This window comes from Artemia franciscana, chromosome 15, assembly GCF_032884065.1.
Source record: "Artemia franciscana chromosome 15, ASM3288406v1, whole genome shotgun sequence".
In the NCBI taxonomy this organism is placed as follows: domain Eukaryota; kingdom Metazoa; phylum Arthropoda; class Branchiopoda; order Anostraca; family Artemiidae; genus Artemia; species Artemia franciscana.
This window is the reverse complement of record NC_088877.1, coordinates 2,833,291-2,856,743: the sequence shown is the minus strand read 5'-3', so window position 1 is coordinate 2,856,743 and position 23,453 is coordinate 2,833,291. Positions and strand designations below refer to the sequence as shown.

Here is a 23,453-nt window from a genome sequence, read left to right as displayed (position 1 = left end):
CCCTATTGTATAAGTTTCAATCTTCTATCTACAAAAATGTGGAATTTTGTATTTTTTGCCAGAAGGCAGATCATGGATGCGTGTTCATTTGTTTGTTTGTTTGTTTTTTTCCCAGGGGTGATTGCGTCGACCCACAGGTCCTAAAATCTTGCGAGAGGGCTAATTCTAATGTAAATAAAAAGTTCTAGTGCCCTTTTTAAGTGACCAAAAAATTGTAGTGCACCTAGGCCCCCTCCCACGCTAATTATTTTCCCAAAGTCACCGGATCAAATTTCTGATACAATTTTTTACCATTTTAAAAAGTAAAGTTAAGAGAAAAGAGTCAAACCTTAAAGTAAAAAGTGGGGCGTCGATGAGGAAGCAGCCCCTTTCACATACGAAGTAATTTTTGTTCGTTTTAAGTTTTAATGTCGCTCCTTACTTTCCGTTAAAAAGTTTTTTTTTATTTAATTGCATGTTAGAGTCCATATCAAAACTTCGCTTCCTAGACATCACGTCACTTCAAACTCACTTCAACTATTGTACAACCTACTAGGAAAACGAAGCAAGACTTTCTCTTATCAACCGGAAATTGTAATAAAACTGTGGCTGTGCAAGACCAGATTTGAGGGCAGTCAGAGAACGCGTTGTATTGTATTACCGACAAGATGAATGATTACGCAATACCAGATAACGAATAATTCTTGAAATTCTCTGAAACCTACAAAAGAATTTTAAGAATTCAGCATGTGGGCCCACTTACATTCATTTTATCGTTTTATCGAGAACACAAATGATTATGCTATACCAGATAACGTATCATTCTTGAAATTCCCAGAAACATGCCGAGAAATTTTCAGAAATCATATGATCCCGCTTGTATTCGTTTGTATTGTTTTACTGACAACATGAATGATTACGCAGTACCAGATAACCAATCATTCTTAAGATTCTTGAAATTCTCGGAAACCGGCTTGCTTGTTCTTGGAATGATGCTTAAAAAAAAACTAGGTACATGAAAACAATTCACTGGTAGCATTTGCTAAAAAATCCAACTTCAATTCAAAAAATTGATTGCTCAATTAACTTGTTATGATATTGTGACGGTTAGCATCAGTTGGCCGCTGTCCCAGATATAACACATTGATTTCCTTAGAATATATTTCTAAGAACTTTAATTTGATTTAAAAAAAAACGTGGTTGGGAGGGGGGAAGCTGAAGGGGGAGCATTGGGGCCCTGGATAAAAATTTGAGACCCTGGTGGGAGGCATTGGGTCTAGAATGGGAATTTTGTGACCAAAACTCATGTGTAAACCCGGTAATGGAAAGCCAGTGTGCTCAGGGCCATTAAATTAAATTAATGATACCTCTTAATCGTAAACATAATCAATTATCAATAATAATTAATCGGCTTGATACCATTATAGTACAAAAATCTCTACCAATTGTATATTGTAATCCAAATTGAAACTTCGTTTATTAGACATCATATCACTTCAAAATTACTTTAATTATTTTACAACATATTTGGCAAATGAAACAAGAATTCCTTTATAAACCGGAATTTGAGATAAAACTTTGGGTCCGCTTGTATCAATTGAATAGTTTAACCGAAAATATATTGTTTGCGGAATAATATGAAATTTTATAAGATTTTTTAGCTGGATACTAGGGACTAGCAACTCCAAATACTCGTAGGAAAAATGGAAGGACTGGTCACTTAAATTAATGGAGGCATTGGCCGCTTAAAGCATTGAGGGTACTGGACACTTAACGCACTAAGAACATAATACTGACAACTACCTAACCAATGGAAAAGATCGGGAAATAGGTAGCAGAGACACTTAAACCTTTCCTAAATCACTAAAAATAAAATTAATGTATAGTTATATTCCATTTGATGAATCTTTTAGTATTTTATCCAAAAAATTTCAGTAGTACAAGGATGAGATAGAAAAATAATATACGCGAATTGAAATAGAAACTATTTTAAATTTAGGTAAAATTTCTAGTAATTAAACGAACTATTTTAAGCTTAGGGATAATTTTTTGCATCAAATCAGGGGATAACCAAATGGAGGAGGGGGGCTTTAAGTCCACTGTTAGCAAACATTTTGATACAAAAAATAATAATTAATAAATTTTTCCAACCTACCGTATGCCGACCAACAATAAGTGGTATTTGTATTTCATGTCAAATGATCCAATCCAAATTAAAAAGGGATTAGTTATTTTTTTAGCTGATATGGTATTAATATTCGCATCATCAGGATATATAAGTAATGAACTAATTTTCATTAAGAGTATTCTAATAGATAATAAATACCCTGAAAAGATGATTTCCCAAATAACTCAAATAGAAAAAAGAGTTAATGGAACCAGTAGTTTTAGAAGATGACGGGTCAAATCAACAAATAATCAAACGGTTCGTGGTAACGAACTGTAGTAAGGAGCGACCCGGCTAAATAGTAACCGAAAGTCTAAAAAATTGAATTTTGATACTAATAGTTACATCCAAAGAATCACATTTTAATGCTGATTTTAAATATATAAGTCTTATCAAGTTTAATCTTATCCATCAAAAATTACGAGCCTGAGAAAATTTGCCTTATTTTAGAAAATAGGGGGACACACTCCGTAAAAGTAATACAATCTTAATAAGAACCCCACCATCAGATTCAGCGTATCAGAGAACCCTTTGATAGAAGTTTCAAGTTCCTATCTACAAAAACGTTGAATTTCGTATTTTTTGCCAGAAGACAGATCACGGTTGCGTGTTTATTTGTTTGTTTGTTTTTGTTGTTGTTTTTTCCCCAGGGGTGATCGTATCTACTCAGTGGTCCTAGAATGTCGTGAGAGGGTTCATTCTAACGGAAATTAATTGTTCTACTGCCCTTTTTAAGTTACCAAAAAATCGGAAGGCACCTAGGCCCCTCCCATGCTCATAGTTTTCCCAAAGTCACCGGATCAAAATTCTGAGATAGCCATTTTATTCACCATAGTCAAATAAACTAGTAACTATGTCTTTGGGGACGACTTACTGCCCCAGAGTCCCTGGGAGGGGCTGCAAGTTAAAAATTTTCACCGTTGTTTACATATACTAATGGCTTGGGGAGTGTACAGACGTTTTCAGGGAGATTTTTTGGCTGGGGGGGAGGTTTAGGGAGGGGGTTACGTGGGAGGATCTTTCCATGGAGGAATTTGTCATGGGGGAAGACAATTTCAATGAAGGGAGTGCAGGACTTTCTAGCATTATTGAAAAAACAACGAAAAATTAATATGAAAAGTTTTTCATCTGAAAGTAAGGAGCAGCATTAAAACTTCAAACGAACAGAAATTATTACGCATATGAGGAGGGGTTCACCTCATCATAATACCTCGTTCTTTACGCAAAAAAGTATTTTTAGTAATTTCAACTATTTATTCTACGGCCTTTGTGATTCAGGGGTCATTCTTAAGGAATCGGGAACAAATTCAAGTATTAGTGTAAAGAGCGAGGTATTGTTAGGGGGTATACGCTCTTATATACGTAATAAAATCATACGAATATAGAAGTTCCTTACGTAAGTTAATTCGTAAGTTACGTATGTTTTTTACTAATGAAAATGTTCGTAAAAAACTAAAAGTTCTAGTTGCTCTTATTAACTAATTAAAAATTTTGAGGGCAACTAGGCCTCCTCCCCTGCTCATTTTTTTCTCAAAATCTTCCGATTAAAACTATGAGAAAGCAATTTAGCCAAAAAAAATAATATGCAAATTTCGTTTTAATTATTTATGTCCGGAGAGCCAAAATCAAAACATGCATTAATTCAAAAACTTTCAGATATTAAATAAATAAAAAACTTTTTTTTAAATGAAAGTAAGGAGCGACATTAAAACTTAAAACGAACAGAAACTACTCCGTATATGGAAGGGGCTTTTCCTCCTCGACGTCCCGCTCTTAACGCTAAAGTTTTTTACTGTTTTAAAAAGTAGAGTTAAGAGAAAGAGTCAAACTTTAGTGTAAAGAGTGGGGCGTTGAGGAGGAAAAGACCCTTTCATGTACGGAGAAATTTCTGTTCGTTTTAAGTTTTAATGTCGCTCCTTAATTTCAGTTAAAAAAACCTGTTTTTCTATATTTAATTACATAACTTGACTGTATGTACTAATTCTATCACATAAATTAAGAAGAGAATTAAATAAACATACTATAAAAACAGCTATTAAATTCAAACAAATCATAGGTTTTTTACTGAATAATGGAAAACATGGGATTCCAGAAAACAAAAGAAGTGACGTATACAAAATTTCGTTTGCTTGTGGTAAATTTTATTTAAGAAGGGCAAAACAAAATTTAGAAAAGAGATTGCAGCAACATTAAAAATGCTATTAACTGTCCGCTAAAATATAATAAAAAAACAGAAATGTGTGAATCAGGTTTAGCAGAGCATTTATTTGACTTTCTTTACCGTAATGTATCCTTTGACCAAGCACAAATTGTAAATACATCTATTGGCCTCTTACAAAGCTTTAGAGAAATTATAGAAATTAAAAAGAAATATCTACGGGAGCATTAGTATTATTAAGAACGAAGGGAATTTTAAAATTAATTCAATTTATAATAGTTTAATTAAGCGGCAGGTAAAATTCTCTAACAGTGGTAATATAAATAATAGTCCTTGGACAAATAACAACGTTGTAAGTGAAAGTCGGGATGGGGTCGAAGCTGGGAAGAGTTAAGGGACGGCAGCTAAGTTAGCAAATAAGACAATTCACTTCAATTATGATACATCCGTTGCTATGTATAGTTGAAATGTTTTTAACCTTATAAATTCAATCAGGATTGGTGACTTGGGGTTTTATGAATTGTTCTTTTTTTCAAATAAATACAGCTTTTATTGTTAACAGATTTCATTTGTCAATCTGACTATATAGAGGAGAAATATCTGTTGTACTAATAACATACGGTTGTCGGTGATTAGGCAGAAAATCAAAGGTTTTGCATTTCTCGAATAATTTAAAAGTTGAGTTTTATTTATTTGTTTATTTTTCGTGTTGTACTGTTGTTTTTTTCTGATTGATTTTTTTTTCTCTGTTTTTTTTTGCCGTTGAAAAAGGCTCCCGAATGTGCAGTAGAAATATTCGTAAATTTCTTAATTTATGTTTTTGTTGTGTGTTGTTTTTAGTGCGTTTTGCTACGTTTTGTTTGCTGCTTGATTAATTAAATTTTTTCGATTAATTAAACCTTTTCACTCTCTCAAATTTTAAAGATCCGAATTGGCTATTCTAAAATTGTAGATTATCAAAGGAAATATAATCTTATTGCCCTTGGTGAGCTTTATTCTACATTTTCAGATTATTTTATTCTTTGCCTTTCTGAGCTTTACCCTATTCTTAGGAAAAAGAATATAAAAAAATACATTTCTGTAAATTTATTCGCTATCTCTCTCTTCGTGCAGAAGCCAATAGATTGTAAGCAAGGTTTATCTTCCAAATATTACTGAGCAGCTGACTAGTTTACACGAAAAGCTTTTGGAAACAGCATATCAGAGTTTGTCATCCGACCAAGGTTTCATGTTTGAAAGAAAGTTGACTCTTTAACAGTATTTATTAATCTAAACAAATTATTCAATACTGTTGATTTTAGAATATTCTTGACATAGTTAAAAAGTCCAGGCATTAAAGATAATGCTCTTAGATGGTTTCATGGTTACTTTCGCGATCGATCACTGCCGTGATGCCTTCTAATTTGGTGCGGCACAGGGATCCGTTTTAGGATCAAATTGATTTCGAATTTATGTGGATACGTTACGGCATATATAAGTGGTTTTGTACTAAATTCTTTTGCTGATGATAATTCCATTACTAGTTTTGCAAAGTCAGTTCAAGGGTTCGAAGTCTGTTCAAGGGAAAAGCAAATAGTGTCTTCACGTCTTTGTGAGTGTGAGTTACCTTACTTTCAATGCGAGGAAGTACAGCTTCATGATTTTAGCAGGAATGGGTCTTTAGCCCAAATGGATTCTGTAGTTTTATAGGGACCTGAATTTATTCAAAAATTATATTACATCCGGTAGCTACTGCCTCCACATTGACTGTTATTTTAACTGGAAGATGCATTGTGAAATAATATCTGCCAAAGCTTCTAATGGTCTAGGGACAATCCGAAACTGTAAAATGTACATCTGGTCTAGACCCGCAAACTTTTATATAGCTCCACTCTTGAACTCTATGTTAGGCAACAGTGTTCGGTATGGTTTAATTTCTTAAGTAACTACAAAAGTATTGAAATAGTTCAAAACAAAGTGATGACAGTACTCGGTAAGTTATAACAACATGACAGTACTATATCGTGTTATAACAAGCGTCATGTTTTGAATGTTGGACAACAACGTGACTACCAATTATTTTGTATTTAAGTATTTAAATAATTTGTCCCCCATGTACTTCTTGCATATTTTTCTTAGAATTCTACTTATCATGAATTTGCTATTAGAAACGTCAGTAATTTCTTTCATGAAACCTGACATTGAAGCAGGTCAGGCTTTGCTGTTAGATACAATGCTGTTTAAGTGTGGAATGTTCTTCCAGACAGTATTAGAGTGAATAAAAGATCTAAAGCTAAACTCGCCAGCCATGAAAAACAGAAAAGGAAATGAAAATGACAAAACGGGGATAGGACCGCTATAGGAAAACAAAGCGAACAGAAAATCAAATGAATATTTCACCCGTATAGAGCAAGACGTCTTCAGCATAGAGAAAGACAAAAAACAAAAACATAAAAAAAATAGAATCTAAAACTAAAAAAGATAAAAGAAATACCTAAAACTAAAAGCAGACTAACTAAAATATACAATGTACAATTACTTGCATATACAATTGCCAGCTATCTTCATGAAACCAGAAAAGTATCATCGAAATAACGTTTGAGTTACTTTTATGGTTTCATGGAGGTAGCTGGCAATTGTAGACTATGCGTGAATAATTGTATATTGTACGTTATAGTTAGTCGGTTTTTAGTTTTATATATGTTTCTGTTTATATTTTTAGTTTTAGAATCTAGTTGTGTTGCGAGAGCAACACTTTGATTTTGTCGTTATTTTTTGTTGTTTTTTTTGTTTTTTTGTTTTGTTTGTTTTATTTCCCCTAGCACCCTGATTTCATCTTATTATTTTTACGGAAAGTGTGGACCTTAGGCTAGATTGATGAATATGGCTTTTCATTTTGAAAATTTTCGTAGAACTCTTGCCTGGGGCCAAGAATCTATTGTTTCTATCCATTTCTATTCGTGATTTTGGCTGAGTTTATCTTCAGTTTTTTTCACTTGGGATTGTGGTGGAGACATAGTATCGGATGTGCCTCTTATAATTTAAAAGTTCTATCATTGCTAAAGACATTAGGGTTTATCCTTTGCTCCTTTCTGAGTGATGACGATAGAAACTTGGCATACGGCAAAAAAGTCAACTTTTGAACTAAGACAGATTGATTTTTTTTTCGACGGCAGTCGATAGTTCTTAATGAGCTGATCCAAGTATATATCATCCATTTTTTGGTAGACAAATTTCTTCCTGAGATATATCAGTTTGAAAGGTTAAAGGGGTTGACAACTTCAGTATTAAGGTACACACTGAAACCAAAAATAGACCGATACCAATAGTGAGACATATAGGAGAGTTTAAGCAGCAGTTGGCTGTTGGCTCACAATTATCTTTGGTAATGAGGGGTTCGCAACTTTTCACTAGCAGGTGTACCTATTATTTTTTCCCGTGTATTTGATGGTAAGACCAATTTGGTTCCAGTGGTAAGACATGTAGGGGACTTGTAAGTAATAATTGGCTGTTAGGCTACAATCATCTTCAGCGATGAGGGGTTTGCAACTTTTGCTAGTTGCAATGAGAGGTTAACAACATTTGTGAGTCGGTGTACCTAGTATTTATTTTAAGATTCTTGCATATTAACAACTTCAGCGTTTAATCGAAGCGAGGAAAAATAAACTGTTGCTCCCGCAACACTTTACTCGGCGAAGCCGAACAAAGGTTGCCGCAACACCTCACGTTGCCCATGTAAGTTAGATCTAGTTTTCTTTTCTCTACACTGGTTAACTTCAAAATAGGGCTAAAACCTTTTACTTGACAGTGAAACAAATATACTATTTTTCACTGGATATTTCGGACACATACATAGTGTCCATCATCAGTAGTATAACGAAAAGACATCAATAAAAACAACAGTATTTATACCCGATAAGCTAATTACATATAGTTTATTGCTCATATAGTTCATTGAAAAAAATGAGAGCAATAAACTATTTGTAATTAGTTTATTGGATATAAATTTTGTTGGTTTTACTGATGTCTTTCAGTTTTACTGCTGATGATGGACACTGTATATGTGTCCGAAATATTAAGTGAGAAATTTTATACTTGTTTCACAGTCGATTAAAAGGTTTCATCCTTATTTTGAACCGTTATATTTTCGTCTACGCTGTAGACATCTTGTTTTGTTTAGGTGAAATATTCGTTTGAATTTTTGTTCTCTTTGTTATCTTTTACTGGCAATAGACCCGCTTTGTCATGTTCATATTCATTTCATTGCGTAGCATTGGAGTGGCCAGTAACTCAATTTGGTTTAAATCAAAATCAAAATTATTTGTATTGAAACTGGTGGTTAATATTTATGGTTAATGGTGAACAAGATAGTTAGAACATACAGTCACCCTCAGGAATTTTATCTTATGTGGCTCTATAGGTCTTATGTAATGTTGCTAGTTCCTTTTTTAGTGAAGCAATAAATATCAGAATCTGAAAACTGAAATCTAAGCTATTCCTGAGATACGCCCTTTTGACAACCTATATGCAATATATTAAAATTCAATATTCCCTGAAAATTTTCACCTTCATACATTTACTCTTATTAGCAGTAGGAGCCCTAATTATTTGTAGTAGAACTAGCAGTAGTTGTAGTATTAGGAGTATTAACAGTAGTAGCTGTAATAGTATGCACCAGTTACCTTTTGGTCAATTGAACAGTCCTTTCATCATGCCTTGGAAGTTACAACTAAATACGCTAAGCCGTTTCAGAGATATTTCTGAAAACCAGTATGCCTATTGTGTGTTTGCATCTAGTTATTTTCCCCTCAATATCTCCTGAATTTTCCACCTTAATGTCCCCAGCCTCTGAAATAGTTTCTTTGGAAATAGTAGCTGTAGTAGCAGTAGTAGTAATTGTGGTAGAACTCACTGATAGAGATCTTAAAAATCCATTTTATTTGAAAAGGTCATAACTTCTAATAGCTAAGGCTCTGGGCATACCATGCCCCTGCAGCCCCCCGGGGCACGGGATATATATTATGCAATTTATCAGTTTTTACATGCAGAATTTATTATTAGAAAAGGGAGAAATATTTGATCCTGGATATGATCCAAAATGATGAGGGTGTTGATGCAAAATTTCTAGAAATTTTGAGGGGTATGTTGAGCTAAATAAAAAAAAAATTGTATACGTCCAAGCTATCAAAAATGCCTACCTGTAGTATCTTAGGATTAGGTAAGGGTATTAAGTTGAAACTTTCAGGCTTGCTACTACTGATGCTACCATTACGACTGCAAGTGAGACTGGTTGTGATTGCAACTATGACTACTTTCAACTGTGACCACTAGTAACTGTGACTGTGATTGCTTCTATTTGTGGTTACTTTCAGGGAATGTTGGGGGAATTTCTAACTTCAATCTTTATTGTGAAAAAACGTCACTTTGATGTTTTAATACTTCGATGAGCCTTTGATATTAAAATGGGAAACCTTAAAAAACTTTAAATTTTGGCAATCAAGAAGAAACAGCAATTAATTTAAAAAAAAAATTCAGAAAAAAAGTTTTAAAAGAAAAGTAAAGAGCCACATTAAGCTTAAGACGAGCAGAAATAAGTTCTTATAAAGTTTAAGATTCAAAATGGCCAAAAATTACAACTAAAGAATAAATGAAACCCAAAACAAACATAAATTAAATAAACATTTATAGCAAAGAAACATACAACAGGTACTAATATAATTGAATAATCTTAAGTTCTAAATAAATAAAGAGATCTTAAGTCCAGTAGAAACTAAATTGAATATGTAAATTAAAGTTAAAATGAAGAAAAATCACTACAAACAAAACTTTGGCTACTGTACCTTTCCCTAATTGCAAAAGTCTAAAGCCCATTTTGTCATACGCGCTTTACTGAAAATGTATAATCTTACAACAATTTTCTTTTCTATTTTCAACATTGAAAAAAAAATACAGTGAAATAAAATCCTGAACTGCTGAGCTGCCATATATTCTTATCATCATAAAAAAATATGCAATTTGATTTTATTAGTTCTTCCTAAGGAATTATCAAGACGTCTGTAGTTTTCAATACAACGCAAATGATGCAGTAGGCTTTAGACTTTCACAGTTAGGGAAAAGGACAGTAGCTAAACTTTTGTTTGCAGTGATTTTCGTTCATTTTTAGTCTGATAACCATGCTCAATTTAGCTTTTACTTGTTTTAAAATTTATTCCTTTCAATTAGTATTTGTATTTGTTTGTTATGATTGTTCGTTTCATCTCTGTTCGTTTTGACTTATTTACTTTTTGATAATAATTTCTGGTGGTTTTGAGTTCGAATTATTGTACGAATTTATTCCTGCTGTCTTAATTGGCTCTCTAATCTCCTTCGAAAACTTTTTCTGTAGTTTTTTGAATCCAAGGGTGAATTTTCTCAGCAAATCATGTTATAATACTATTTATTTATATCACAGATGATTAGAACAGTGACTTTTGGCCGTTTATTTTTATGCACAGTTAAATGATCTTCTTATTGGTCCAAAAGGATTTCTGTTTTGTTTTTTAGGTCTGAGAAAAATTGATTTTGAACACTTAAATCGACTGACATTTTGGTAAGTAAAAGGCTTTTGAGAACCTTATGAATTAGTCAGCTATTTTCTACAGGGACTTGATTACTATTTTACAAGTAAAATTAACAATTTGATTTTTTCATTAGCTTTGTGATTTTAGTAAAGCGCTAGGTTTAAATATTCCCAAAATATAGAAAAATATCAGCAGTTACTTTATTTTAACTAATTTTGATATATATCTTGTTCCTTGGGTGATAATTTTAGGTTTCTTTTAAGTTTCAATTTCATGTTTCTTTCATTAAAAAGCTGTCTTTGTTTGGTAATACCTGGAATGGTTGCAAAACATATCATGAAGTCTGCCTGATTAGGAATTGTAAAATAAGGTAAACTAGTGGCACTTCTAACTGGTGTTGCCTCGTTAAATTTAGTAGAATCGGTTTGGCTATCTTCCCTATATAGGGTCGTTCCAGCGTCTGTAGACTCACCCTGACATGCCTAAAACGAGGATAACAAGAATTATTAGCAAACCGGCTGTACAAAAGGCTTCTCTTTAGACAACAGAAACTTAGTCAAGCTGTTCGCAGTAACGAGCTACAGCTAATGGTTGATCTCTGCCAATCGTAACCAAAACAATACCAATGATATTTTGATAACAATACATCAGTAGGGTTTTTCACAATATATACAACTGACTTTTAACAGTGAAAACAAACTTGTGCAGGTCATTAACTTAACAATTACCCATCAAAATTTAAGAGCTTGAGATAATTTTCACTACTTAAAAAGATAGGGTTGGCCTCCCGAAAAGGAAAGTGATGATGATGAGAATCGCAATGTTAGATTTGGCATAGGAAAGAACCCTGTTGTAGAGATTTCAAGCCTCATTGGTAAGAATCCAAAATTTTCTATTTGTTCAAGAAGGATGGTTACGAAAAAAAAGTTTATTTTTTTGTATGTATCTTTATTTTTTTTTTGTCTATTATTCTATGGGTTATTGTACCGAAAGACCGTCCTTAATATAGTGAAGCAAAGGAAATTGGAAGCTCCAACACCCTATTTAAATGGTTAAAGAGAAAGTGGCACCGCAAAGTGGCACTTTCGGTCATATCGTTGGGTAAAACAATAATTTTGACTCGAAGAGGGTTAAATAGTAATCTAGTGAAATTTTTAAGATAGTTCTACTCCATTTCGGCTACTCAATGTTAACAACTTTAAAAAAACAATTAAAAACTTTTTCCCTGTAATTTTTCAAGGAAAAATAAAGCCAAAGTAAAGTAAAACCATTAAGCCAAAAATGAGCAAAAAGAAAGTCAAATAGTCTTTAAAAACTTTAAAAAAGCAATTAAAAACTTTTTCCCTGTAAGTTTTCAAGGAAAAATAAAGCCAAAGTAAAGTAAAACCATTAAGCCAAAAATGAGCAAAAAGAAAGTCAAATAGTCTTCCAAGCATAAAGCTTACCACAAATGACTATCAACAAATAAATGAAATACAAATCGAACAGAAACTACAATAAATAAACGTGTAAAACTTAAAAAGTGCGATAATTAATATGAATAGGGCTGAAAGCCCCCATACCTTTTCAAGCCTAGGACATATTTTGCAATTTACTGGAAAAAAATGAACCCGGATTGTCCGTTTTATATAAGTATATTGACATTTATTCTTTAAACGGTTGACCATTTTTTATTTATTAAAGTAGAAAAAGTGAAAACGTTTAAAGTGCATCTTGTTTTTAGTTCAAATTGTGTTGTGGTCTTGAGAAAGCATGTAGGTTGTCAGTCCGACTTATGCTAAGTTTTAATCGTTCTGAGTTTGACTTGGATATTTATTGTACCATCTGTTTGTTTTATTTTTCATCTATTTATTGGCGTTGATCTGCGGTAGTTTTTTCGCTTGAAATTTTATTTTACTTGATTCCTGCTCATTTTTGGTTTAATGGAACTCTTTACTGCATTATTTTTATAATGCATAATATCATTGTTTTTTGTTTTTTCTTATTCTGATCTTTTATTTTTGCCCAATCCAACTGCAGAATCGTCTTACAAAATTTAATCTGAATGGTTTTGATTGGCTGTCTTTTCTCCTCTCGTGAGGTTTACTTCAAGAGGGTAGATTTTGTTTGTGTTCGTTTTTTTAGCGCTGAAGATGACTTGGCGGAATTCCTTGTCAAAAATATCTGCTTCTTTTCTTTTTGTTTTTTTCTACTGGTTGACACTTCCCTCGTTTCCCTTGCCTATGTGATTTTATTTATCTTTTTCATTTGTTTCTTTTTTTATTCTTCGCTTCATACTTAATACACTTAGCGTCATTACTTACATTAACTGTAGTGGTTGTATTAATAGTACAAACATATTCGTTTCTGGCTAGTTCAAAACGCCCCACACATTACCCTTAAAGGTCCAACTTAATACTCGTAGCATAAGTTTTTTAGATGTTGCTTTGTCCCCTTTGGAAAGTCCACATGCTCATAGGTTGTTTTGATTTAATTCAACTTCCGCCTGAGTATTGCTTAAAGGCTTTACCTTAATACCCTTAGCTTGCGTAGTAGCAATGGTTATGGCACCATTAGTAGAAGCATGCTCATAGTACCTTTGGTTACTTTAACCTTCCCTTCAATACACGCTCAAAGTTTCAGTTTAATACAATCAGCCGTTCTTGAAGCATTTCGAATACGATCGACCGCGTGGTCGATCACTATGCCCACGCAAACCGCGTGGGCATAGTGTGTTTTGGCTTAGTTCCATACAGTCTCTATACATCCCAAATTTGTCGTCTTAGTTTTAATAGCAGTAGTAGTAGTAGCAGAATTAATAGTAGTAGCTTTAGTGGCAGCAGTAGTAATAAAAGTTCCTAAGATATTACTGTTATGTCCTTTTGACAACCTGCACACTGACGTCGAGTTTTGATTCAGTGTACCTTCCTTCTAAATATTCTTTGAAAATCACACCTTAATACCCTTAGGCGTAGTTGTAATAGTAGTCGCAGTAGTAGCATTAATATTTCTAGTAATGGCACTAATAGTAATTGCGAAGTACCAGCAGTGGCATTAACATATTGTCTTTTGGTCATTAGAGCATCCCTCTCATCAAGTCCTGAAATTTGCAACTTAATGGAATTAGCCATTGATATGACATTGCTGATATGTCCTTTTGATAACCTGTTGCTCATATTCTTCTTGAAATTTTCTTCTCAAGGCTTTTAGTCTTGCAAGTGGTTGTAAAAAAAGAAGTAGTAGTAGAAGTAGTAGTAGTAGTAATAGTAGTATACATAGCAGTAATAGTAGTATTAGCAGCAGGGACGGATCTAAGATTTTCTTTGGGGGGGTGATACAAAAGGTTGCTTATATAAACCTGCGAACCGAGAAATACCCACAATTTAAAGGGAACCTCGACAGTTATGTTTCCTAGGTAGATAGTGGAAATGGTCGCAAATTTAATATAAAATCTGGTGAGGGTTAAATTTCTAATAAATCCGTTGAAACTAAAATGGAATAAGAATATCTATCAAAAAAAATATTAAGCTATAAAAGCCAACCAACAGTAAAAAAAAAATGTTCAGCATCTAAACAAAAAATTATAATTAACATTTTCTGAATAATTTTTTGCCTTTGGCCTTCTGACAGCTATAGCGAGTAAGTAGAACTGTTTATTGTAAAAAAAAATGGTCTTAAGCCATCTTTTAGGCTCGTGCACTCTTTGTGACAATTTGTAATTGTCAAACCATTTTGCATGTCGCCTAACTTTGTGGCATCGCTTAGTAACTAAGATAGTAGTGAAGAGTAGGAAGTGACGATAAAGATACAATTTGTATATTCGTAAAGGATATACTAAACATGGAATGCTAATTCTTTTAGAGGGGAAAACAAGAAAAACAGAACGAACTGATAGAAATACACAGAAGATATTTAAAACGAGTGTTTTAAGTAGAGACTATAAATCATTAACTAATCACTGTTTCTTTTTCAAAATAGTGTTTAAATAAACAGTTTCAACTTTGACGAAATCTCAAGAATCTACTAATCAAAATGTTACTTTTCATAACGACGGAGCGCATCTTTCCACTTTTTGAAGTTCTATATAATATGCTTAAATTACAGCATTCACAATTTTATAAGAAAAAGTCTATTTCTGTAATTCCACTCCCGCCATATCTGCTTATTGCACGGTTGATGTATACTTCGATATTTTGGTGAAAATTTATAATGGCCAGTCCTGTCAGTTTAAAGCTCTTCGTCAGTATTTCTTCTTCTGTTCAACCAAAAATATTCAAATAAATACCGTAATCATTACAAAATACGAACTCTAATAAAGATGTACGTATGTATGTGCTTCAAACTAAGAATATGGGTCAAAACACTCCTTAAAAAAACAAATAGTTATGTGTTTGTTATTTTTTTATTTGATAAGTATAGATTGGTGATTAAAATTATCCGGGTTTCAAGCTGTAGTTGACTTCTAAGTATTTTTTTTTTTTAATTGAGATTATCTGATATTCAATTCAAACTTTAAATCTCGATATGTCTGTTGAGCACAAAAATTTACTCAGCTTTAGCACTAACTAAGAGAATTGCCCGGTAAAAATTTTGACTTATAAAGGAACTAATCATGTAAATATGATTGGATCGCATGTATCTAAATAAGTATAAAAAACCTCAGCGGTATATATAGCAATTTAGACAATTTTATGGACAAATGCAATCCTTATAGGAAAACATAGCTATATTTTGTGACTGGTTGGTATTGAGAACGTCAGAAATTCTGAAGTAATATTGTAGTTGCATTCCGTTTCCGTGGTTAAGTCAAGTTGCGTGAATTTCCACTTTTTATCAACATTCTATTAGTAAATGTTTGAAAAAAAAATGTCATTCTACTGATTCAAACTGGGAATTCAGATACCCATCTATACCAGCTAGATAAAAAATAAACACATAATTATTTGCCTTCTTTTATAATTTTTTTTTCTAAAATTACTTCTTTTTACTGTCAAAAATTTGTTTTCGAGTCTTGCTATGATAATGAGGCGTAGAAATTGATATTATCACTTTTTTGGCTGTCTGTTTTTGTTTTTTGGGCTTGCTCTTTTTGCGAAGCGGGGTGGTTTTTACAACGTTATTGTTTTTTAGGAGATTTGTATAAAACAAAATAAATGTATGAGAACCGCGAAAATTATTAATTGAAGTTTTGGATTTAGTGAGCAAATGATGAAATGTCACCTCCTCTGTTCATCCTAAAACAGTAAAATAAAGGCCAAGCTCTTTAGAACTTTAATAAAGGTTCATATAAGTATGTACTTGACACTAAATATATGAGTCGAAATTCTCCTTCAAAGGCCACAGTAATCATTTAAAAAGAATAGATATTTTTTTTTTTTCAGTCCCGTTGTTACAGCACAATCCTGAAATATCATTTTAACATCCTAAAGAAGTTAGGATTTAAATTTCGCCTCCTTGCTATTACAAAATGAAGATTTTCAACTCCCAGTTGGCTTTTGTGGTAATAGGGATGGATTCCCTTGATAAACTTAAAGTTAATTAAATACTTTTTGGTGGTATGTGTCATTATTAAAATATAAGAGAGACCACATAAAAGTAACTGAAATTTGGTTTCAAACTTGTTTGCAAAAAGAAAGTCTTAATAATTAAACACTTATTCAAAACTCAAGTCCCAACTCAAACCGAAGCAACCAGTCCTAACTACAAATTCACCAATACGTCAGGGGGGCGGGGCGCCCCCTGGATCTGATACTGATTAACAGCAGTGTGCACATATTGTTGTTTTTTAAGATGATTTTCCCCTTTAAGGATTCTCTGAAAATTCCAATACCCAAATCAATTCTTCAGGTAGTTTTTACAATGTGCATGTACGTAGCGTCTTTTGATTTAGTTTAATTCTCCTCTCAATATCGTAAGTAAAGTGGTGTGGTAGAAGTAGTGGTGGTAGGTGTAGCAGTTATGGAGTTAGATACTTGCTAATCCAACATGGCTATTGATTTGAAGTTTCTTCAATGCTTTTTTTTCTGTTGATGATGATTTCTGTATATGGACTCATGATATTTGAATTTATTGTTATATATAGTTGGCTTCATGAGAAGACTTGACGCTTAAATTTACTCTCAAGCAGCATGTATCAACAAAATTTTCAATATGCAACGTTAAGTTCCCGTATTACAAACTTGAATTCTAAAAAATTGACGTGGCTGCTTTTAATATCATCCTACGGAAACCTAGGCAGTTACCTGAAATTTCCCTAAAAAGTCATTTTAATTTCAGATAGAAGTCTATTTGGCCATAGGCGCTGAAGCTCAATTTTTGAGCTGCTCGTGAACATTTTTGGCCCCCTATCGGACCTAAATTTGAGAAACTATGTCCGAAATATTTTATATTAGTCCTTTTAGGTAGTTAGGTGTTTAGATCCCTTAATTTAAACATGCAGTATTTTACTGACTTGAATTTAAGCGTTCGGGCTTGTGCCATTGTTTACTTTTGGCATTGTGTTTTGTCATTCAAGAGTTCTTTCAGGTTAAACATTTTGATTTTAAACATACCTTAATTTAACTACCGACCATACAATTTAACTCAAACCATGAAAAAAGAGGACAAATAAACAAATTAACATAAATACACTAAATTTCAAACCCTGACTGTTCAGAAGCTCAAGGAAAACGCCGACAAACTTAGTACAGACAATTCAACCTAGCACACAGCATACCTAGTGTTTTATGCTTAAAGCATGAAACAAAAGAGGATAACATGACATGGCAGACAGTAAATTAACTAAATTTCAAACGAGACAATGAAAAAAAAACTTAAGGAAAACACCAAAAAACCTAACACAGGAAATTCAATCTAGAGTAAATCATAAATCGAAAGAGAATACCCTGACATGCCAAACCTTTCCCCTCTCCCTTCCACGTACTAGTCAAAAGCCTTCATTTTATTGACCTCAAAATATATTTTTTATCCTTTGTTTTCCGGAGGATATTTTTATCCTAATTATATTTCTAAGACAGTGGGCTTGCTTCTCCCCACTAAACTATACTATCCTTGTTTTTCTTTATGCTAATGGTTTTATAACGCAATATATATTTTTCCTAACTAAACTTCAACAATCAAAACTTTTCAAACATAAAAAATGGCAGGTCTCTTCAAAATTTCAGACTTCCTATGTCAAACTTTTTTCCAATAAAACACTTCATAATTTGTAATTTTAACAAATATTGCATTTTATTACTTTTCACCCTTTGAATGAAACAACTAAAGCTTTCAAATAACAACACTAGGACTTTTTCTCAGAATTTCAGATTACCTACTTAAGCTTTTAAAGACAGAACACATTTTAATTGATTATTTTAACGCATGTCCCGTTTTCTTTCTTCTAGCCTTTTGAATTAAAGAAGCTAAACATTTCAAATGCCAGGATTGCCTCCTTTTTATAATTTCTAAGTTCAATTCCTACCAATAAAACACATCCAAATTCATATTTTTATTTCTTTTAACCCATTGAGTTAAATAGCAAAACCTTACAAATATCAATATTATCATTCTTTTTCAGAGTTCATACATCAACTTATGAAAAATTGGAATAACATTTATGAAAAAATGTTATGAAAACATTTTAAGAACTATTGATTTTTTCCTCCTTGTACCCCTATTGATTAAATAACAAATATTAAAATTGATAAGGTTATCAACATTTTTTCAGAACTTCAAATTTCTTATGAAAATTTTCAACTGACAAAACATTCTAACCTTATTCCCCACCTTAACCGCACCAGTGTTTATTCTTGTACATAGTAAAAGTTACTTTAGTTAATTTGTCTGGTATCAAACAGTTCGTGGTAACGAAATGTAGTAAGGACCCACCCGGCTCAATAGTAACCAAAACTCTAAAAAACAGAATTTTTACAAAATAGTTACATAAAAAGAATCGCATTTTGATGCTGATTTTAAATATATAAGTTTCGTTAAGTTTAGATTTATCAATCAAAAGTTACGAGCCTGAGAAAATTTGCCTTATTTTAGAAAATAGGAGGAAACACCCCTTAAAAGTCATTGCATCTTAACTAAAATCACACCGTCAGATTCAGCGTATCAGAGAACCCTAGAATAGAGATTTCAAGCATCTATCTACAAATTTGTGGAATTTTGCATTTTTTTTTCCACAAGAAAGAGAACGGATGCGTGTTTGTTTTGTTTTTTTTTTTGTTTTTTTTATCATTTTTTTTCCCAGGGGTGATCGTATCGACCCATTGGTCCTGGAATGTCGTGTGAGGACTCATTCTAACGGAAATGAAAAGTTCTAATGCCCTTTTCAAGTGACCAAAAAACTGGAGGACACCTAGGCCCCCTCCCACGCTCAATCGTTTCCCAAAACCACCGGATAAAAATTCTGAGATTGCCATTTTATTCAGCATAGTCGAAAAACGTAATAACTATGTCTTTGGGGATGATTTACTCCTCGACAGTCCCCATGGGAGGGGCTGCAAGTTAAAAACTTTTACCAGTGTTTACACACGGTAATGGTTATTGCGAAGTGTACAGACGCTTTCAGGGGGATTTTTTTGGTTGGGGGAGGGATTGAGGCGAGGGAGTTACGCGGGGGAATCTTTCCATAGATGAATTTGTCATGCGGGAAGAAAATTTCCATGAAGGAGGCGCAAGATTTTCTAGCATTTTTTAAAAGAATAATGAAAAAATAAATATGAAAAAGTTTTCTTTCAACTGAAAGTAAGGCCCAGCATTATAACTTAAATCGAAAAGAAATTATTACGCATATGAGGGGTTCACCTCCTCTTAATACCTCGCTCTTTAGGCTAAAGTAACTTTATGAATTTCAACTATTTTATTCTACGGCCTTTGTGATTCATTTAATTTTGTCATTCTTAAGGAATTGGGAAAAAATTAAAGCTTTAGGGTAAAGAGCGAGGTATTGACGAGGTGATGAATCCCCTCACATACGTAATAAAAGAATACGAATATAGAAGTTCGTTACGTAAGCTAATTCGCATGTTACGTATTTTTACTACTAAAAACGTTCGTAAGAAATTAAAAGTTCTAGTTGATTTTTTAAATAACCAAAAAATTGGAGGGTGACTATGCCTACTCCCCCGCTCTTTTTTCTCAAAATCACCCAATCAAAACTATGAGACAGACATTTAGCCATAAAAATAATTTAATATGCAAATTTCGTTTTTAATTTTTCATGTGCGGAGAGCCAAAATCAAAACATGCCTTAATTTAAAAACGTTCGGAAATTAAATAAAAAAACTATTTTTTTAACTGAAAGTAAGGAGCGAAATTAAAACTTAAAACGAACAGAAATTACTCCGTATATAAAAGGGGCTGTTCCCTCCTCAACGCCCCGCTCTTTGCACTTAAGTTTTTTACTGTTTTAAAAAGTAGTTTAGAGAAAGAGTCAAACTCTAGCGTAAAGAGCGGGGCATTGAGGAGGGAACAGCCCCTTTTATATACGGAGTAATTTCTGTTCGTTTTAAGTTTTAATATCGGTCCTTACTTTCAGTTAAAAAAAAAACTTCTTTTTTATTAATTTAATACCATACAAGGACAAGACTTTCGCTAAAGTTCTTTTATCAGCTGAGTTTAACGGCTACTCATAGTATGAAAACTGAGGATTAAAGGCGCTAGATGATGATCCAGGCACTTCTCTCAATTATTAATCAAAGAAAGAAAATTTGGTCGACACATTCTCTACCCTTCCTAAAATTTCTCTGTTCTTATTTCATAACCTTATCTACAGTATCGCCAAGTCTAAAAAGTATCATCCTACTAAGTAATTTGCTATTTACAGAAGCCAGACTAATCTTTTGTATATATACCACACTCCCTCTTATTACATATCAAATAAAGTGGCTTAATCAGGGATTTCCTAAATCACTAAATACTTCCTGCTTAAAAAAAAAACATACTCATAATCTTGACTAACTTATTTCTAATATCATAGCAACAGCTTTGAGAGACTCATTTTCCGCACAATCAGCACCTGTGCCTTATTGTTGTTTAATACTTGTAGTAGCCTACTGTCCCAAATTCCCCCCACAAAAAAATCTTCCTTCACATCCAAAGGATTATAAACTTTTTTCATTTTTCTCTATATCTTTTCATGTAACTCTCTCAAGGTTTAACGTTACTCAAAATATTCTACTCATCTCTCTTTAACTCTTTTCTTATCCGTAAATGTGACCCAGTTCCTATCTATAAATGGAATAAGTCCAGAATGAATATCCTTTCTCAAATTATTAACATATCAGCACAATATTTTACTCATTATCCCGTCTTGCTGCATCTTCCAGATCTTTGGCAAATTTATCAACTACCTCCGCTTCACACTCCCTTAGTTTTAATTTTAAATGGTTTCTTCACTTTCTTTACATCTCTCTTATTTTTATGTGATGTATTGCTCAAATAATTCTTGTACAACACCTCCTCCTCTCTGTTAAACTTAAAGCATTTTTACTAATAGTCCTTACCTTCGTTCCTACGAAGGTAATTAATACGAAAAGGTAAATAGTCCTTTGTTCCTACCTTTTTTTCCCTAATGCACTACCACTGACTTTTTTATTTCACTCCTATGTCTAAGTTGTTCAGATTTGCGTACACCCGCCCCCAGACCATTTCTTTTGCCCAATATTATTCAAAAGCCTTGTTTTCTAATTCAAAATCACTTTTTTCTTCATTTCACTCCCGAACCTTGATTATTCAGATCTGCATAATCTTCTGCACAATTTTCTCATCACCTCTGTATACAAAAACCTTCCTTTTATTGATTTCAAGCAGTAGTTTTCTTTTTTTCACTTTTATTCCTAAATAATTGAGTTTTACGTAAGACTGACACCTTTTTCTTACCACAATACTATTTAAGGTCTTCCTTTATTGACTTCAAACCATTTTTTCGTTATTCCTCTTGTAATTCTAGGTTGTTTATATTTGCGTTAACCCATACCTTCCTCTTACCACAACAGTTATTAAAGCCTATTTTTATCGACTTCAAACCACTAATTTTCTTTAATCCATTCCTAAGGTTGGATTATTTGGTTTTACTTACGCCCTTAGGCAATTTTTTCCCCACCATACTATTCAGCAGACTTCTTTTTATTGATTTCAAATCACTGTCATTCTTTGTATTGATCCAGTATGAGATTATATTGATTTAAATAAATCCCCAGACCATTCTTCTTAACACCATGCAATTCAAAAATCGTATTGATCGAGAAGTTTTATATTTAAAATGGCTTTCTTTCCTTATTTTGTTCCTAAGCCTAGATTATTTCCGTAAACCCTCATACCATTTTCTTACCACTATACTACTCACAAGCCTTCCTTTTATTGATTCCAAACCATTTATTTCTTTTTTTAGTTTATAAACCTCGATTATTCAGATTTTCGTTTTGTGCCACAACATTTTTTACCAATATAGGGGAGACCAGCCCAACTTCGCCACAGCCCAGGTTCACCATTTGCGTTTTACTTGCAATCCATCCACGGAGAGGATCCCATAATCTAGCGTTTGAACTGCCATCTAGTAGCGAAAGTTTAAGTAGATTAAGAAGCATGTTAAAACACGTTTTGTAAATTCTATACGGTAGTTGTTTTTTGGTGCTTTAAAGCTAGATTTTGTCCTGATGGAAAATGGAAAAAGTAAATGCTTAACATAAAGGTATGAGAGGACTCATTATCTCAACGTGATCAATCTGCAACTTAACAACAATGATGGGTGCATATTTGACGCCATCTATGGTAATAATTGATCAACACTTTTTTTTCTCAAAAGAGAGAGCAAGCCCACGTTCGCCATTAAAAACCAGCCCTGGTTCGCCACTCCTAGGAATGGCAAACCAGGGCCTGGCGAACCTGGACGGTCGAATTCTCGCAATAAACCGACTAAGTCTGTCTTCTTTTTTTACCTAACCGGGAAGTAAATGTTGTGATTTTTGTTCAAATGACCTTTCTTCTTCTTATACTTTGTGACCAACAGTCGTTACGATCAACCCCGAGAAAAAATACAATAGTTGATATTCCTGAATCAGCTTCAGATGGCGATTCCTCCTCCCTTGGCAGCTGTTTCCCCAAACATGTTTTAAGTTTTTGGCTGCTATGGAGGTTGTGACGGAAGCACCAACCATGAAAAAAAACTGATCGTTCCAAGTTGTGCTTTTCCTTTTGGTTCAATGTGTGGGACTGTAAGTCCTCAATCGAGGATTTTCAAGAATTTCAATTTCAATGGTGTTTTATTTCGATTTGACATACTTTTTGAGGTGTTTCTGGCTTCTTTTGAAACTCTCAAAAATGTGTCTCAATAACGACAATCTATTGTTCTTTAAAATCAAATAATAGCTATTATTTTGTATCAGCATTCATTCGAAATTATTTAATACGGTTCTTACAGCATACATTTTAAGATTACGTTGAAAATAAGTTGTGTTTCACTCTTTACTAAGCTGTAACTAGTGCTGCACTGATGATTAGAGAAACACTAACAACCAGTATTCTGCTCAAACCTATTTGTTTATAAGACCAGACGTGATTCATGCACCAAGGAGATTCCTTAGATATGTAAAACGCAATTCCTCACTTTTCTGTGAGCAAGGAGACAAAAGAAAATAGCGTT

The 23,453-nt window shown here is 33.1% G+C and overlaps 1 protein-coding gene across 2 annotated transcripts in view; it reads right to left on the bottom strand.

Annotated features, from left to right (window-relative positions):
* The window catches only part of LOC136036704 (caspase-1-like), an 89,054-nt gene that overhangs the window by 54,859 nt on the left and 10,742 nt on the right, over positions 1-23,453 (bottom strand). For both annotated transcript variants that reach the window (XM_065719024.1, XM_065719026.1), the window contains exon 3: positions 11,157-11,325. In XM_065719024.1, the coding sequence (XP_065575096.1) occupies positions 11,157-11,325 (169 nt within the window). The remainder of the gene's footprint in view (positions 1-11,156; positions 11,326-23,453) is intronic.